This window comes from Crotalus tigris, unplaced genomic scaffold (genome assembly GCF_016545835.1).
Source record: "Crotalus tigris isolate CLP2741 ecotype Arizona unplaced genomic scaffold, ASM1654583v1 scf7180000019784.587516, whole genome shotgun sequence".
Lineage (NCBI taxonomy): Eukaryota > Metazoa > Chordata > Lepidosauria > Squamata > Viperidae > Crotalus > Crotalus tigris.
Genome location: NW_024097706.1, coordinates 133,751 through 153,499, shown reverse-complemented (window position 1 = coordinate 153,499; position 19,749 = coordinate 133,751). Strand labels below are relative to the sequence as shown.

At 36.3% G+C, this 19,749-nt stretch overlaps 1 protein-coding gene across 1 annotated transcript in view; it reads right to left on the bottom strand.

Annotated features, from left to right (window-relative positions):
• The window catches only part of DTWD2 (DTW domain containing 2), a 76,607-nt gene extending 56,858 nt beyond the window's left edge, over window positions 1-19,749 (bottom strand). The window contains exon 1 of the mRNA XM_039364522.1: window positions 19,156-19,749. Within this exon, the coding sequence (XP_039220456.1) occupies window positions 19,156-19,325 (170 nt within the window). The 5' untranslated portion in view covers window positions 19,326-19,749. The remainder of the gene's footprint in view (window positions 1-19,155) is intronic.

The window sequence follows — 19,749 nt, the reverse complement described above, 5'->3', positions numbered from 1 at the left end:
TACTTTATATTTGCACTGTTAGTATGTGAAATTAAACAAATTCCTATGCCATCACCATGATTTTTTTGTGTTCAATAAAATAAACAGTTGCTCCATTTTATCCTTTAGAGATTTATTTTTTTTACTTTTTAATACTGCAATTTCACTTCTATTTCTAAAATGAAAGAATTGTGTTTCTTCCAAAATTACAATTGCTTTATTTTATTTATGTTTATGTAAGTGGACTGGTTAGTTTGAGAACAAGAAGGTAAGATATTTTGGATATACCTCTATTGTGTCTAGGAGAAATCACAGGGATACAAGTACACTGTTCTGTTTAGGGGAAATTATAATAAAGGTCTCTTGCTGGAAGCTCCTCTAAGTGGAATACCTATTTTTAATTCATTATGGTTAGAACTCAGATAGTTAAGAATATGAAAAAGTAAATTCCAGAGATGCTTTGAAGAGACCTTGGATCTATTCACAAGAAAGAGCACATTGCCAGTCTGGAAGAGGAATAATTCCTTCCTTGTCATGGGAAAATAATAATAGGATAGAAAAGGGTATTGATTATATAAGTTGGGACAAGGGACGCATTAAAAAGAAAAGATTATGGCAGCTTGCCTCTCTTTCCATTCCATTTCCATTTCCAGTAGGCCTGCTGATAGGTAACAAGAGTTATGTGTTTGACAATGGGTAGGTAAGCTGATTGGGTGTGAGTGGCTGGGTTTTGTAAAGACTACATCTGTTGTGCTGGTAGTCAGAAGTTCCATGGCTAGAGAAAGTCATTACATAAACATGATGGCATCTGGATAGGCAAATGAAGAGGTTGTTTCCCCCTTTGAAATGGGTCCATGCAGATTTCAAGTGTGGAATAACTCACTCACTCAGGGCCAAGAAAGTGAAGTGGTTATTGTCACATGGAGGAATGTCTATGAAGATTCTCAGTCATCCAGATCATAGTTGTCTCAAAGGTTCTTTTTCAGGAGGCAACTATTTTTCTTTGAAGATTTTTCGCTTCTGATCCAAGAAGCTTCTTCACTATCCAGTCAGAGCTGAAGAAGCTTCTTGGATGAGAAGCGAAACATCTTTAAAGAAAAACAAGTCCAGTTGCCTCCTGAAAAAGCACCTTTAGTGTCACATGGAGATTTTGGTGAAAACTAGAGATGCATAAATAGCCAGACATGAGGTCTTATTCATGAAATTGGGTGTTAAGGACAAGTGAAGACTTTTTGTGTTGCTATATCATCCCCCTGAGGCACAGCAGCATCCCTCCTCAAGCACCTCAACTATATAACTAGGGTAGTGGAAGTTACCCAATCAGTCCAGTAGGATACAATAATTGATGCTAATATAGACTTAACTAAAGAGGATCAGGATTGATACACTATCCATACCTTAGGTCAAAGAGATCAATCCAAAGTGCACTCAAATACAGCCCTAAAACCTGGCTTGAAAGCCAGTTGAAAAGGGTATTGATCAGTGTTTTTCAAGCTTGGCAATTTTAAGATATGTGAATTTCAACTCTCAGAATTCCCTAGTCAGCATGTTGAAAAATGGAACTGAACTGAAAATGGAAAAACTGCAAACTGAAATACTGAGCTGAAAAAAGATGTTGGATATGGACTTATTTTGAAAAAAAAAAATACCGTTCCTTATACAGAACAGCCCTGGAAAAATGAGAGGCATGGTGGGAAATGGGGAAGAACGATAGGATATAATGTGCTGAGACATTAATAACAGAGGATGAGGAGAAATGGCATGGAGGGAAGCTCCTAGAAAAATCTGGAGCAGTGCCTATGGATATGTGACATAAGGAATTATTGAGAAAGACAAGCAAACCAGTTCAAGTCATGTTAGTCTTGCCTTTCTTACCTTATAAACTCACTCCAGAATACTTCCAGGTTTTGTTATGGCTGAATCCCTAAAACTTTTCACATTTTCTTTCTGCCAAATTACTCTCATTCTGAAACAGCCTATGTTAGCCTGCTAGGTAGACCAGACCAAGAAATCAACTCTACGAGAAGGATAAAACTATTCTGAGATTAGCTATAATAACAGAATCTTGCAAAACTGATTGTAATGTACCTCTTCCTCTATTGTATAGTTCAGTGAATTTAGTGAATTTACTTAAGTGTTTATCAGAGCCTCTTCTGAATATTTTATTTATTAAATTTATATGCCATCCATCTCACTGTCTAAGGCGATTCAGGGAAACTCAACATTATTTTGCTGTTCTAGACTTAAAATGTCTTCTAGCTCCTTTCACCTAGCTAATGGTTCCTGCATATTTCCATCAATGTCATGTTCCTTATTCTCTATAATTTAGCAGAAATTACAGTGCATAATGGTTTATTTTTTGACACATTTCATGTATCAAATTCAGCACTTGTTTGGGCACAACCTTGCATAGACTCATTTGAAAATATTCTAATTTTTTTTTTAAAGTATATAAAGCTCTGTTTGGCTTTTATTGTCCCTGATGCAATATTTTCTATTGCTTTATACAACACAGAATATGTAAATTGCAGATCTAATGAGTTTGACTACATCAGTCTTGACAACTGTAAAATAAATTAAAAAGCATTAAGAATTTTTATAAAATGTACAAATGAAATGAAACAAAATAAACTCTCTGCAAAATTTCAAAGCACAAAAAATACATTAGAGAAATGCACCACTGCCCTCTGCAGTTCAATCTAAAACTCTATGCTCAATTTTCATGACCATTTTGAAATATATTTAAAGGTTTTAATTAAAAGAAAATAAGAGTTCAAAGCACAGTACAAAACAATAATTTAACTAAAATTCATAAAGTTTGTGGTACAAACATGCAGTACAAACCAGATGTACAAACATAGATGGACCAGGGAAATGAAATGACCCAGTTGAAATAAATTCTAGAGGTTTATTACTTAGAGCTACAAAAATCTGAAGTGTCAGTATTTTTGCTCTCATCAAATGGTAATATGGGTATTTGAAGCCTAAAATTTGATAATCTTATTTTCTCCCCTTGTATGCATGTGTGTATGTATGCATGTATCTTTATGTATGTATACATACACTCATATAGCTGGATAACTTTGAGGGAAGAAAAGGAAGAGAGAGAAAAAACTATTTGCAGAAAGTTTAGCACTAATTTCTATTGTGGTCAGCAGGCAAACCATTATGCATATTTTACAGTGAGTCCTACTGAGTTAATGATTCTTATTCTCAGATAAGTATTCTTAGGCTTCTGTCCCGTTTAGACATTTTAAAATCCTATGAAGTCTACTGCTATTCAAGAGAGAGCGGGACTAGAAGGTACTAGCAATGTCTCCTTCTTTATTTAATTTGATTTCCAGACTTCTCATAATAAAGATTTTTCACTGATGAAATGAGGCAGAAAGGGAGGAGAAGCCACTACTTCTGTATAGCTGAAAGTGAGAGCATCAGAAAAACGTGTGCATTCTATGGATTAAGATAATTAAGTTTCATTCCTTGACTGGATTCCTTCTTTCCTGATTCCTGCTACTGTGCACAGACATTATTCATATAATACTGAAACATGCCAAACAATCCCCCTGGCATTTATGAATATTACACTTAAGGAAAATATCAGGGCATATTCAACCATATTAATTAGCAATGAAGACTGTATCAGAGCTGGTAAGAGCCTCAAAGTAATCCAGTCTTATACAAAGAGAGAAAATCAGCTATTACTGCCCGCCATTGCTATTACAGTCATGAGAAAGAGTTTCATACAGTTTAATGTAGTGTTTCCTAAACCTGGATAAATGATCCAAAATTGGGTAAAAGTAATTTTTGTTTGGTTAATAACACACAAATCCATTATCCAATCACAACCAGGACATTTAAATTGATTCAATGTGCTTTATCTACATTGGGTAAAAAGAAGGATCAGCAGTTTTAGGTAATGAATGAAAAAGTTTCAGAAACACTGGTTTAATGTACCGTATGTATATTTATATTGTTTCAAGAAATATCCTTTGAATCAAGAAATGCATTTGCTCCATCACCTTCACTTACTATATTTTTTGCTGTATATCCAGTTTCTTCTTCCACTATTCCTCACCCATATTGCATATAGAAGCCTCAATCCTGAGAAATTGTAGGACATGCTAAAATTCACACACACATAAAATCCTTTAAGCACAAAAGGCACATCTAGTTTTAAACAAACAACTCCTATTTTCACCTTATAAAAAACTGATTTACCAAACTATGTAATTAACCTGCTGTCCTATTAAGGAAGCTAATAAGACATTTCATTTTTAAAATATCCATTCATTGTAAATCTAACTTAATAAAAATAAATACTGTAACACTAAATATAACTAAGTGTGCCAATTAAACATTCATTAAAACATGCAATAGTTTGATAACCATATTTGCAAAAAGCAGCTTATTGCAAAGCAGTTTATTCATTGTAATTTTGAGTCCCTTAATAGTAGAATAAGGAACAATCAATATTACACCATTTTTGTCAGAATGAATGCTTCGCAGACAAAAGCTTGAGATTTGGGTTTTTTGTGGAGGTGAATAGATAAGATTACTGCACAATCAATACTTTGTATAATTAAAATACCTATTTGTGCCTTAATAATACATCAGGAGACATTGGGACGAAATTTGAAAAGCCACAATTCTGCCTTCTTCATCATTTATTCTTTCATGTTACTAATCTGCCATGTACTTTAATAAAGGAAAATTATATTAAGTTGTCTTGTTCAAAAACTTGAAGTATCTTTTCTTGTCTGCATAATACATACTGGCATTTTAATTGGTTTGAATAATTCAAATCCTGGCAACAATTGGCATATCATGTTTGTACATTGTATATTTCAGATTGAACTTGGGCACTGAGCTCTCCAACTTTTTGAATCAGTGGTTGCATAAACTTGAATAACTGTAATATTAAAGGATTGTTCATGAAATTTAAATGATAATATTTGGTCACCTACTGCAATGTACCCAAGTATCATCTTTGCTTATTCTATTTGATTAAAAACATCATTACTTTTCATCTGTATTTGTTGTGAGTAGTAAACAGTATGATTTTTTTTAACTGAAAAAAAAAATCCAGTCGAGTTCAGTTTGCTGATATTGAATATGTCCATGTTCAGTCAATTCATTTCTCCTTTCACCATGTTGAATTTTTGCAAATTTACACTTGTGACATTCTATGTTCTAATGGTAATTCTGTCTTGGTAACTTTCAATTTTCTTTTCCTACAACATCACATAGGAAAGCTATGTGTTCTAAGATGGCGGCGCCTGGATCAGTTGCGGCTGCATTGGCTCTCGAAGGTGAAAAGTTATGGGAGGGATGTTAAGGGTAATAGGCCACATGATCAGGAAGGTTTTAATGTGTTTGAGCAATGTGGTGGAACTAAGGTAACATACAACATACGACTGACAATCTTTGCTGGTATGGCGAGTTTCTAGCTGTTTCGGAACTGTTGGTGAGACCGTTAAAAGTCATTGGTGCTGTTTGAAATTGTTCTGCCAGCAGCAAGATCTGACTGCTGGCCCAGCGACGGATTCTATTGCAAATAAGGGCTGTTTCCAAAGGAGGCAGAGGAGGAGAGGTCCTGGGGCTTATGGAGCGAAGGAACTGGATGAGGCTGTCGGCAGGCCCAGAGGATGGGAGAGAGGCTTTTGAAGGAGTTTGTGGTGGCGGCAGCATTCTCCAGGGGCGAAAAGGAGTGAGGCCTCTTTAAGGAAAAGGTGGAAGAGACAAGATGAGAAAAAGGAAAGGAAGCGAGGTTGTCGTGCAGGAATACAAGCTAATTTGAGGGCTAATCCATATGGAGCTCCATTTCCATCTGTCCTGTTTGCCACTGTTTGCTCCCTAGAGACTAAAATGGAGGATCTGTAACTTCAGCTGGCCACGAACAAGGAGTGTATATCGGAGGTGGTGACCCTTTGATAGTTGTATGCAACGAAATTTTATTTTGATGTATGCCGATTGGTGTACTTTCAAAGTGACAATAAAGTTGTTGTTGTTGTTATTATTATTATTGTCACCGAATGCTATTATTACTCTGAAAGCTCCTCAGCTATACATACCCACATCCCTGACACAGTGAGAAGCAGTTTAATATGTACTTCCACACATGATGCAGGCCTTTGTATCACTGCCCCTCCAGAGCCGAACAAGGTGTACTTTACAATACTCTTTCTGACAACTCCAATCATAGAGCTCCATAGGGCTCAATTTAATCCACTGACATTTGAATTTAGCTTTCATTGTACTTGTATGTAGTACATATGATAAATTCTTTGATTCGGGTATTTCTAAATGTTAATGAAGCTACTGATGCTTGGCTTCTTGGCACAAGCCCAGTCTTGTATTTCCTGTTCTTGTATCCCATGCCAACTGCATTTGCAATTACCAACAGCAGACACCACTGAATTGCCCGGTGTGGTTGCATCAGCAAACTGTGACAAGTTTCTCTGAGTATGACAGGATTGGCTCAGCATGACAAGATTAACAGAGGTTCACCAGCTTCGGGGTTGTGAATCAATCTGGGGAGGGGGGTGAGCAGGTCCATCTTATGAACTGCCAGGCTGTGACTGGAAGCTTTGAAGTGGTATAAAAGGAAATGGTCCAGAAACCCCAGTGAGTCTACTATTCACCACACCGGCTCAAGGGCTCAAGGATGACTCAGCCTTCCATCCTTCCGAGGTAGATAAAATAAGAACCCAGATTGTTGGAGGCAATATGCTAACTCTGTAAACCGCTTAGAGAGGACTGTAAAGCACTGTGAAGTGGTATGTAAGTCTAAGTGCAATTGCTATTGCTACTCATAGTAGTGCTGGATGCTATCTCACTTGAGGGGCATTCCATCTCTTTCTATTAAATAATTTCAGGATTTTTAAGAATTAAACACAAACATATGGTTGCAATGACGCTAATCACAACATAGTAACAAATTACCAATTGCATTAATTATCCAGCAGGCAAGTTGATCTTTTGTTGTTTCCTTACTCTCGGGTAAATATGTAGCTTGGAATTTAAATAAGAACCACTATGAGAAGGGAAGAAAAAAATCAGCAATTCATTTTCTATTTTCAGCAAGAAAGAATACGGAATCTGAAACTGGACCTTTAGGACCTCAAGCCTTCTTTCACATCTCAAGCTAAAGATATAATGAGAGAAGGTTAAAAGAAATTTTATAATATCTCCTCCTGCACACAAGAAAACTTTTTAAAATACATTATTTTGATATAAATGTAAAAAGATAAACAAATAGTGGATTATGGCATACTAATCTATATTTAGACTTTATTATTGATCAGAATAATCTAAAAGAGTAACAGTTCTGATCTATACATTGATGAAAAACCTTTCTGTATTTTATTTTTGCAGTTTAAAGTGCAAATCCCGAGAACAAATTGCTATTTTCAACTTTAATTTAATTAAATAATATATCTTGTTTATAATTTTGTATTGGGGAGCCAGTTTGGTGCAGTGGTTAAGACACCAAACTAGGAACCACAAAATGGTTAGTTCTAGTCCTGCCTTACGCACAAAGCCAATTGGATAGCCTTGGGCCAGTCACTCTTTCTCAGTCCTAAAAAGGAAGCATTGGCAAACTGCTTCTAAAATCTTGCCAAGAAAAATGCAGGGACTTGTCCAGGCAGTCCCCAGGAATCAAGACTGAGTCAATTTTAGAGAGCCAGTTTAGTCTAGTATTTAAGGCACCTGGCTAGAAACCGGGAGACAATGCATTCTAGTCCCAGCTTAAGTATGAAACCAGCTGGTGACTCTGGGCCAGTCATTCTCCCTCCGCCCACCATGTCAGTCTCCAGCAACAAGCTGGTTGGTCAATTTCTGTCACAACCAATGAATCAACACTCAGATTGAGGACTCTAAACTTGCAGGAAAACACTAAGAAGAACATATATAAATATTCGTAAATGTATATCATTTAAGTACTTCACTGATATCTTTTCAGTAATTGAAAAGCTGGCATTTCATTTATTATATTGCATATATTGAAAAGCAAAATATTAATGGTTCAGTTTTCTAAACTAGGTCATTATTCAAATTAATATTTTATATTGTTAATATGGATTCTGATATTCTTCTACAATATCAGCCTATACTGAAATGTACTCCTTTTCTCAATGGCATATTAGATACATGCCTTCAGGCAAGACTGCAGTTAAGGTAATTACAGAAGATAGACTTGATCTGAAGGGTAGTAACATTAATTAAGCAGATTTTTGAAAGGCTTTTGTTCTCATCAGCCAACAGACTTGGTTTACCTTTTTTTTAATGCTAAAAGAAGCAGCCACTCTTTGAGGCACAGCATGATTTTTCCTGAAAAGATCACAACATATCATGTAATAACTAACCTCTGATAATATCTTCAAAGTAGGATAACACGCTACTTCACTAAACAGTGGGTGTAAAATATGCTAGTGAGGATGCCTGAATGTCACAATGAAGCTACTACAAATAATGATATGGGTTTAGTTCTTCAGAAAGGTAGCTGAGATAACAGAAGGTAACAAGTAATGCTCTAGTTTTTGAATAATCAAACAGATTGTCATAAATTGGCAAAACATCTAATTACCAGGTATGATTAAAAATCCACTGATTTCTAAAATCTACTTTTATTAAAACTGATTTGTAAAGCTTCCTCTCAGTTGCATTACAAAGGTTGCAATTCTAAACATACATCTAGGAAACAGTTCCAGTGAAGAAAATTGAATTTATTATTGAATAAAATGTGCACAGGATTGTAGTATATGATACAGTCCTAGAGTAGAACAATGACATCACTGAAATAGGTAAGATCTTTATGTCGCACTTAAATGGTGTATAATATTGGTATATGGGGCATTCAGTCTAGGAAAAGTCTAGGAACTACACCCTGAGATTCAGTGAAAGCAAAACTATTCTTCAACCATAACCCATATTATGAATTGAGGATGCAAAATTTAAGAGACCCTCTAAATAATACGCAAAGTTCTCTAGTAAGCGAAATTCTCCTTTATATATACCATACTATTCATCTTCATGTTGGACATTTTCCCTGCATATAATATTAATAATCACATAGGTGATGGAAAAAAGCATAGAAAAATCAAAACTGAAAATGTGTATAAGGTTACGAAACCGGACAGGCAGAATTCACTGGAATTAATGACACACTTCAAAATGAGTTGATATTTTAAGATAAGCTATATTGTACTTTGTTCAATTAATGGTGTTGAAAGAAAAGTCTTCAGATCCAGTCCAAGCCAGGAATAAACAAAATGGAGGCTGCTTAGGAAAGAAGGTTGTTTATTGAAGAACAGAACAGCAACAGCATGCAGTTCTGGGAAAACTGACAAAATAGAGCTGGGAGTGGTGGACTTTTATACCTTCTTTGGGCTTTGTATTTTCTATTATTCCTTTGGGTAAATATAATATTCTGCCTTTTTTAATATCCCCAAACTATTTCCTTCTCTGGGTGGGGGCGGCCTGACTTCCTACAATAGTATAAAGTTCTGTGCAAACTATTGTGGTTTGTCAGTTATAGTCACTGGATTATTATATTGTATGAATCCATCCAATTGTGTTTTCTTCATTAACTCATAACTGAATGTATCTTTAACACAATAGATATAGTAAATCCTGGATGACATGGAAGTTATAAAACAAATCAATTTACATCTGCCCCATTCTGCAACTCTTGTTCATGAAATTATGAAATGAAAAATGGATCTGAACTGCATTAATGTAAAATTTCCTAATCATTTGAATATCTAAAACACACACTCCCAAAATACTAATTTATTTTTTCTTGTACTTTCTATCCCTTCTTTCTATTCTCTTTTCTTTAGGTTTAGTTTGTATTACATTCTACTCTTATAATCAACATTTTTACACACACACACACACACACACACACACACACACACACATGACTGGCAGATCTAATGCTGTTTTCTTCACCAAGGTCAAATGATAGAGCTCAGAAATCAGTGCTAATAAAAGAATATCTCCGAGTGGCAGAAAAAAGAATAGCTTGTTTGTGCCCTCCACTGACTAATCAAATAGAAGATCTGATAAAGAAGTTACAAACCTTCTACTTGAAAACAATTTGTGTCTAAAAGCAGAGACTTCTTTCATAAAGATGATGACTGCAACTTAATTGCTGCCATACTCCCACAATAAGCCATAGATGACCAATTGTAGCTACTGAGTGAATGTAGTAGTTCTTTCAGATATTCATTTTGATTACCCACTTCAATCTGTTTTCATAGAAGAGCTTTCAGAGAAAATATATAACTTTGCAGTGTACAGTCTAACTCCTCCTGTCTCTGATTGTAATGTCCTCTCAAAGGTACTGACATCTCCACAGATAATTGCCTAACCTGCTTGACTTATATTCCCTGTGTTTACAGAACATCTCCTTTATCATGGAATACTGCTAGATGATTGACTGAGAGTATTCACATACAATTTTTATTGTATGAAGCATTTTTGAAGCACTGAAGGAGCTGAATATTGCAGTTTGAACAAGTTTGAATAATACTTTCTCTGGAAGATGTGAGGGGCACACTAGTTGGACTGTTGATTTCTATTGATCTTCAAGAAGAAATTATTAATATGCTCTTTCATGCTCATTGAGCATTGGTGGAACTTTGAAGCATGCATACTTTATTTTGCTACTGATTTATTTATATCTATCCCCACAATGCCTAATTTTACAGATTAAAGAATTATGGTGTAAATTTAAGTTATACATTGCCAGCTAGATATAGTTATATTTATTTGCAAATGGAATTATAAGGATGATCTAAATTCAAAATTGGGATGAATGATTTAGTGATGCATCTCCACCCTTTCTAAATAAAGACACTTGAATATAGTAGTGTAATATAAGTATAGTAATGTATAGCAATGTATTTTTTTAGATACTGTCCAGTTAGCGCCTGAGAAAGCTGTCAAATTGGCAATTTTCTAAATCAGACATGTCAAACACAAGGCCCGGGGCCCGGATGCGGCCCGTGAAGTAGTTTCATGTGGCCCACGAAGCCATCCTGGAAACAGTGAGGGAACAGCCCCCGTTGCCTTGGTCCTGGCCAGCCGGGAGCCAATGTACAATTTTGTGGTAGCCATCTTGGCACTTGCCCCGGTGGACCATGCCTTGGCACTTGCCCCAGTCCCACCTCCTTCTGCCAGAGACCGTCAGATCTATCCCACTCCTGCCCAGGCTCCCACAGGCACCCTTGACGCGAATGATGTAGAACTCCCCACGCCCACCCAGTGGGCCACACCCACTCCATCCACGCCCACTCAATAGGCTGCACCCACTCTGGCCACACCCACCTGGCCCCCCAAGGGCAACTACAATGCTGATGCGGCCCTGAGTGAAATTGAGTTTGACACCCTGTTCTAAATGATGCTGTGAAGAGTAGCTAACATTTTGGTATGGATCCAAACATTTGATCTTCCACAATATATTGATTCCTTATATCCTGGTCAGCAGTCAATCACAGTAGTCTTTACTGTGTAACTGATAGAATTTATTCAGTTTCATGACAAAAATTACAAGGCACAAAGTAAAAGTTTTTTAAGTATTAATTAAATTAAACAAATTAAAACAAACCTACATAATATAGGTGTAAGTAATAAAATCCTTATACAAATATATTTACTTATAATTAAATATATTGGAATATTTAAAATCTAAATTAATCAATTATTTGAGTCATTAAAATATTAAGATGCTAATATACTAAGCAACTAAAATATTAAACTTCTGAAACATAAAAATTCCAAAATATCATAATCAATCCAATGCTACAATCACATATTGAACATTAAAATTTAATGATTAAAAGAAAAATCTTTAATTTTATAGATTTTTTTTCTACCTAAATTTTTGCATCCTTTTGAATCAATAAAGTATCCATCATGCTTCCCAATCATATTTGCCATAAAATTTTATAATAGTTTATGTAAGCATCTGAAACCTATGATTTTTTTTTACATTAGGGAAACTATAATGAATTTACTGGTATCACTATAAAAGAAGCAGATACAAAAATTATGGGCAAGTGTTATTAATATATTGTTCTCATGGACTGAGTCTTTCAAGGAGTGGATTACATTTATATCTTATTCTTAAGAACTTATTCTTAAGAACTACTACAGGAACGCTGTAAAATGGTCAAGTTACTCTTTCAAAGTATGACAGAGCATCCACATTTGTTTCAAAGTGTTATGATTAGTTATGAAGGTGATTTAAATAACACTTGCAATAATGCAGTGCTCACTGAATGACTATCATCTGAGTTAAGCTATTCTGTGATAGTTCCAAATATTTTCAAATTCCATACGATAGGCTAACAGTATCCACCACATTAGCCTGGTTAACTATGTTATATGCTTCATTGCTGAGCTTTATTATGACAGAAACCATTTCTAACTTTTTCAATTTCTCCAAGGCTGCCTATGGCAGAGTTACCTTGCCATAATTATAACAGTTTCACTTAGAGCCTATAGAAACCTGTCATTAAATGTAAAGACATGGTCAGCTTCTTGGACTTCTCTAAGAAGTGATTTAATAAATAGGGAGAGGGAGGGGGAGGGAGGGAGGGAGGGAGGGAAGAAGAAGAAGAAGAAGAAAAAGAGAGAGAGAGAGAGAGAGAGAGAGATCCAGATAACTCCTCAAACACCATTCACCTAATGACAGATAATTCCTGAATAAGGAGTTAAGTGGGTAGTCAGATGAAATTTACAGCTGGGTCTGATGCATGTGACCTAAGAAAATATTTTTTTTAATTAACTGCATTTTCCCAAATGCTGTCTTGCAACCTGTTTATTTGTTCTTTTTTAAAATATAGGTTAAGAGATCCCAATTTGCATTCAAGAAAGCAAGAAAATTACTAAGGTGATTTATATACTAAGAATAGTATCAATTCAAAAAGCCAGTTCTATATAACTAGATGAAGGATTCAGATGAATTCACAAAGTGATGATTTCCATGTAACTGCTTTGTGCCCAGTAGCTATGAAATGAGCGAAGTATGAAGCTTAATACATCAGAACGATATAAAATCATACACTACATTCTGTTCATGACCTGTAAACTTCCTATACCAATGATTTCTTTGTGCTTCAGATATATATTGTATGTATGTGCACGCTAGCCTTGTGATTTTTAACTCACGTCAGTCATAACCACCACTACCAACACAATTTATTAAATTTAACTCTTGAGACTGTTGGGACGGGGAAAGGAAAAGTCTTTGAAATAACTGATTCATAATTCATAAAGTAAAGCTGCCTCGGCTTTGATTGACAAATGCCCTGCATGTTAAGAGATATATTTTGAATCAGACCTACTCAGCATGAAGCCCTTATCTGATACTGCCTCTTTTAGAAGTCCCTGCTTAGATTATGCTAGAAATTATCATGTCTGAAAGATGTAGTATATTTCAGATCATCCATACTTCTCAGAGAATAATGGCCCTTTTCTATCAGTTTTAGCCTACACAGTGTAGAATTACAGACATCTATATTGGATAAACAGTAGGGCAGGGGTCCCCAACCCCTAGTCTGTGGACTAGTACCAGTCCACAGCATGCCAGCAACCGGTCCACATAAACAAGTGAAGTCCTATCCATGGGATGCAGGCAGCACACAAAACCATGCACACTCTGGTCCATGGAAAAACTTCTCTGCACGGAACCAGTCCCTGGTGCCCAAAAGGTTGGGGACCTCTGCAGTAGGGCTATGCAGTGCTTCTAATTCAAAGGCAAAAAGATGTTTTGGAGCACATATGCAGGGGCGTAAATAGAAAACTAGTTTCTTTCTTTCTTTCTTTCTTTCTTTCTTTCTTTCTTTCTTTCTTTCTTTCTTAGGGATTAAAAAACTAGGGAGAAGATGGATTTTGGTTTAGGAGTTGCTTTCAGCTGTGACATTCGTGCCACCTGCACTCTTTTATCTTTGGACACAAAGCACTGCATAGTTCTAATAAATGGTACATTAGGTCTTAGATACTATAAAGAGCTATTTCAACATAAGTATTTTTATAATTCCTTCCTTGAGATATATCGTCCTCCTGGTAAATACATTTCCATATTTGTCTAGTTACATTATCCTACTTATGCACATATTTTCATACCCAAGATCAATTCTGTAAATAATCCATATGCTTAAAACCAAAGTAATGCTGTCTGAGCAGTTTACCTAGCTGAACCCTTGGGCTGACCCTTGGGCTTCTGTATTAGTTAAAACATCCTGCCAATCCTTCATAAATTCCAGGTGCTTCATAATAGTAAAAAAATAAAAAATACAGAATTAAGAACATCAAGAATAAAACAGCAGGGAGAGAAACAGCAACCTGTAACATCAAGACAATTTTGAATATTACAGTAAAAACTCAAGGTCCTCCTGAAATACAAGGACAACTATTTAAATGGGAAGGATTTCCCTTAGAAAGGAATTCTAGTTATTTGACTGAGTTTCCAAAAAGTACTGTTCTAGACCCATTTAAAAGAATATAAGAGATTATGGTGATATATGGGGGAGTCTCTGGTGACTTCCATAGCTATGTATAAGAAAAGGGAATCTTTAGAATATTGCAATCTTTAATCATTCAAGGCTTTAAAATACTTTACAGCGCTCTAAATTATGAAAGAAAATGAATGGCTGCTCAATTGTTTCAGTGCACTATGTCTCTTAAATGAAAACTGTGAACATATATAAAACTATAGTTTCCGAATACTATATGATTTAAAGGTTGTTCTAGCCTTCTGTCACTAAAATCGTAACTTATATGTACCTAATACAATGAATACAACTCAAAGATATGATGATATATAAAACCCTACATGATTTATGACTAAGTAATCTGAAATACTATTTTCCCCAGTACAATTGTATCTTATTTTACTGAGATTATTCTTTTATGCTTTCTTTCACTTGAGTATTACTGTAGTTGCATTACTGTACTATAACCTAGATTCAGTAACATTTTTTAAAAATTAAACATAAATCCTACAAAAAGCAGAAAATTCAACTAAGGAATAAAAATGGGGCCATCGGGAAACAAGCTGAAATGATCAATATGTGCAAAGAAACGCTGACATTTGCAAAAATATAAACCAGCGATGGAATGCTGAGCACTGAGGTAAGGGAACAACAATTCCTGGCTGGATGATATATTGAATGCCATGTACTACAGCAATTTTAAATGAAACATGGTTGCCTTGTGGGCAGGAGCTTCCTACAGAAGGTGAATAGCTGCCTTTTCCTTCCATTTTTAATGGTAACCTCATTCTCAGAGTTAGTCTTACAGATCCTTATCAAACAAGTGTTGACAAGCATATTTGCCCAGGCATTCTATGAGTAATTACGTTAGAGACAGGTGCAATTTTGATTTGGTATGCACCTGTATTCATTAGTTTGCGCTACCTACAAATGTTATTTACAATACTGAAAAGGGTATATTAAAATATCTCTCAATATTTAAATTAATTCAGCAAACGCTCTTGAATTATGATATTCCAAACATTCATGTACTGAATTTAGTAACAGGTACAGTAGTACTACAGGCAAAAGGGAGAAGTTAATTCAAAATTTTGTTCAAGTATACGATTATTCACTAGATGGCAGTGCAGGATCATCAAGGCATACCAAATACAATAGCTATTACATGCCTTTCAATATAGTATTGACTCCAGTAAAATGCAACTTTGTCTTAAACAAAAATGTAACTAGGTAAAGCACTATTGTCAAATTATGTAAGATTATCACATTTGTTTCAAATAAGAACTGAACTGTTTTTAGAATATTAAGTTATTTGAATCTGTACAATTATTAACGTAAAATAAACAAGAGCAATCTCCTTTAGCACCAGAGACAATTACAATATAGATTATAATAAAACCAGTGGACAGAAATAATTTCATATGCATGCTTTTCACTTTGATTAAAGTGAAGTCCCAAAGGTGCTTTTCTCACGAGGCAACTGGACTTTTTTGTTTTTCTTTTTCTTTTTTCATGAGGCAAAGTCCAGTTATCCCTTGATAAAAGCACCTTTGGGACAACCAAGATCTGGATGACTAAGAATCTCCATAGACATTAAAGTGAAGTATGAAGTTTATATATAAAGTGTCACATATGATGATTCCACGTATATGTATCATTTTGCACATATTCATACTCAGAAATCATGTAATCCATTTCCCTTAAGCTGTCAGAGCAGATAAACATTGTTACATATTGTCAGTGCCCTCTGTACATGGTTTTACATGACTTTTTATATTATCCCATGTTTCAGAACTTATCTATCTACCTATCACTAACAGTCTGATTCCTGTAACCTTTAACTGGGTGAAACAATGCAGCACAGGGCCCAAATTTTTCAACAACATTACCTTAAATGAGCTAGCTCACAGAATGTGTCCAAATCCAGAACACATGACTCCAATAGAACTGAAATTTGGCAAAATTTATTAAACAATTTATGATATAAAATTATCATAAAGCATTTTATGAAATACAAAATGTCATAAAAGATTTTCTGCTCTGTTGTTTGTCTATGCCAGGATTCCCGAACCCCCGGTCCGTGGACCGGCCCCGGTCTGCAGCATGCCAGCAAGCAGGCCACACAAACAAGCAAAGCTCCATCCTCGGGGTGCAGGCAGTATTAAAAACCACACCCCCTTTGGTCCGCGGAAAAACCTTTCTCCATAGCACCGGTCCCTGGTGCCCAAAAGGTTGGGGACCTCTGGTCTATGCTATACAGTTCAGCATGGGCTATTTTCAAGGCAGATACATCTCAGAATGTATCCCAACTTTTCCAGTGAAAGCAATACATTAGAAATTCTGTCATTCTTGAGAAAGCTGATAAGGAAGTATCTCTGAAAGGATGTAAAGGTCCTTGAGGGCTTGAACCTCACAAAATAACATTTGGTAAGTTCTAAACAGGACAAAACCAGTTCCATAATGCCAGCCTTCTACCCACCAATGTCCCTGAAGTTATGTTGATTTAAATGTGAGTGACTGAATTAATTCAATTGCCTGAATACTCAACAGACTGCGCCATAAATGAGCCAATACAGCTAACCTCATTTCAATTATATTGGGTTATACTAAACCTATACACATTTCTAGATAGTTATGATTCCTTAATTTGAGATGTGCAAGTTTATCTGCATGAAACAGAAGTTCTTTCTTCAAAAGCAAACAGCAATTCTTTAATCAGACATATCAACTATAAAAACTTTTACAAGGTGTTTCCTTCACGGGAACTTATTTTTATGTAGATTGGTTTATATAAGATTCCTATTTGAATTATTCTTTCTACAGTGAACATTTATGAGATAATACCAAAAAAGCAGCTGGAAATATCTGTGTTTATTCTCACTTTCCACTAGGCTATAACAAAGACTGGGCATTTTAGATCCATTTCCCAGCAGTGTGCCAGCCTGAGAAAGTATGACATCATACATGAACAAGTAAGTGAATAGCTGAAGTAGCAGCTCTTTGTTGTCAATGCTGTAACATTGGATGTTTCTGCTCTGACAACTGATGGAAATTGCAGCCATTTTTACTTTGCTTTTAACATGCTTTTTCTTCTATTTAGAAATTAGATGTTGTGAAGAGGGATGGGGTGAATGCTTGAGCTCAGTTAGCCATAACAAAATGCAGCTCATGGGAAACTCAAGGACACAAACTGATAATGTTTTGGCTGACTGAGGAGCTGGAGAGGAAGTCTGCTCCTGGCTAATTGGAGAATGTGATTTATGACTGCTTTGTGGGGGTGGGACTTGCATTCTGTTACTTTGTATCTGGGGCAAGGGAATCTAGCTTTGGGTTCAACTATTTAGTGCCGATACTTTGTTTCTTGAATAAAATGTTCTTTGAGGAAGAATTTTTGCCTTGGAATTCTTTTGATGGGTTTCACCTATCGGAACCATGACTTGTTACTTGTAGCTGCTCACATTCTCTCCATAACCTCACCTTCCCATCTGGGTGCTTTACATGTACGTTAACTATAAACTAATTTAATTCCAAATAAATGTGGTGATAGTAGGTTGCAGAAAAGCATAGTTTGTTTTTAAAATGTAAATACAGTCATGCTTAAAATCACATAGCGTAGCATGTGAGGAAACCTTATGCTGCACTATATGATTTTAAGCATGACTCCATTTTCATCCTAAAACAATCGATGGCTTATAACATATAATGGATAGGTTTATACTAGACTGAAACCAGAAATCACATTGCAATCTACTTAGAATGATGTATAGTATAGCTTTAGACAATTATTGTGGGAGATGAAATTTTACAGAGTCTAAATACTGCCACAAAGCTCAATCTTCGTTGCCACACACATGGACAGATGGACTAAATAAGTAAAGAAAATAAATTATCTGATTTCTCCCTTTCTCTGTAATCAAATGTTTCTATAGCTAGATAGCATGATGTGGCTGCATTTACAAAACAAAATGAACAACAAATGAGGCAAATATAAAACCTCCTTCAAATTGAGCCTATCCTCTGGTGACTTCACCAACTCATCCAAATAGTTTTTGTCTTTCTCTAGTTTATTTATTCTTGGTATAACAATGTAGTCCACAAATGGGATTTCCTGATAGTTTCCTATCCACTCACGCACATTACCTGACCCTCCAGCTGTTACCTGGCTGACAAAGCACAACCTAATCAATCAATTTTAGCCTATATAGACTGAGCCTCTGTTGTTTTTTTAAGGTTTAGTGCCCCCTGCAAATCTACTTCAACTTACTTCGAAAAGCTCTTCCGAAAGTAAGAATCCAAGCAAATGATATTCCTTAGTCCGTTCAAATAACGGGAGGTATCAAAATCCTCCTGGGAGGGCGCTAAGCAAGGATGCCGTACTTTGGAATAACGACCACAATCTTTGTGATTAAGCTACTGTTCAGGGTGGAGTGTGACCAATACAGTATTATGTTACGTGGAGGACTGTGGCTAGCTTAGCCATGGATACACCTGAAAAGAGACCAAAGCCCTGAGTAATAGCCTGAAAGGCTGGTTTTGCAAAAGCAGTAAAAAAACAAGCAGAGGGCGGACGGGGCAAGTGCATTACGTCAGCCAGCAGAGGGCGGGAAATACGGGAAGGCACTCAATGACACGTGACCCTCCACGGAGCAGGCGGCTTAGCTAGTCCACTCACCCGCAGCGGCTGCATTCGGGTCTCCGTGTGTTGAGCTCCACGGGCAGTTCCCAGAGACCTTCACAGCGCTGTTCGCTTTCCTCAGTTTCATTCTCAGGAACAGGAGTTGCAAACTGCTGCTGCTCCTCTCCGTTCCCCGCCGCATCAACCGACCACGGCCCCTTTTCCATGGCTGCCGCGAAGAGTAACTCCGGACCTCAGCGCTTTATGTGCAGAACGGGCCGGCTGTAATCCTTGGGGTCTGCCTGAAACCCTTAGCAGCCAAAACAGCAGCCTGGTCCACCTCTATTTCCTGATGTTTCCTCTAAGAACACGTGAAGAAAGACCGGCTCTGAAACCAAAGAAGCCCGAAAAGCAAAGCTTGGACACGTGGTTAGAATGTCCACCTCCCCCTTCCTGGCATCGTCAACAGATTCAAAAAAGCGGTTTCTCATTGGCCGCAAAAGAGCCCCGCTGGAAAGTTTTAGTTTTCTGTGATGGGGAGTATGTGAGAAGTTCGGTATTGTTCAATATTGAGTTTATTTGCCAATGCTTCACGTAGTTAGAAGGGTTTAATTCCAGGGAAGCGTGTTTAGAAATAAAAGTCTTGTAATC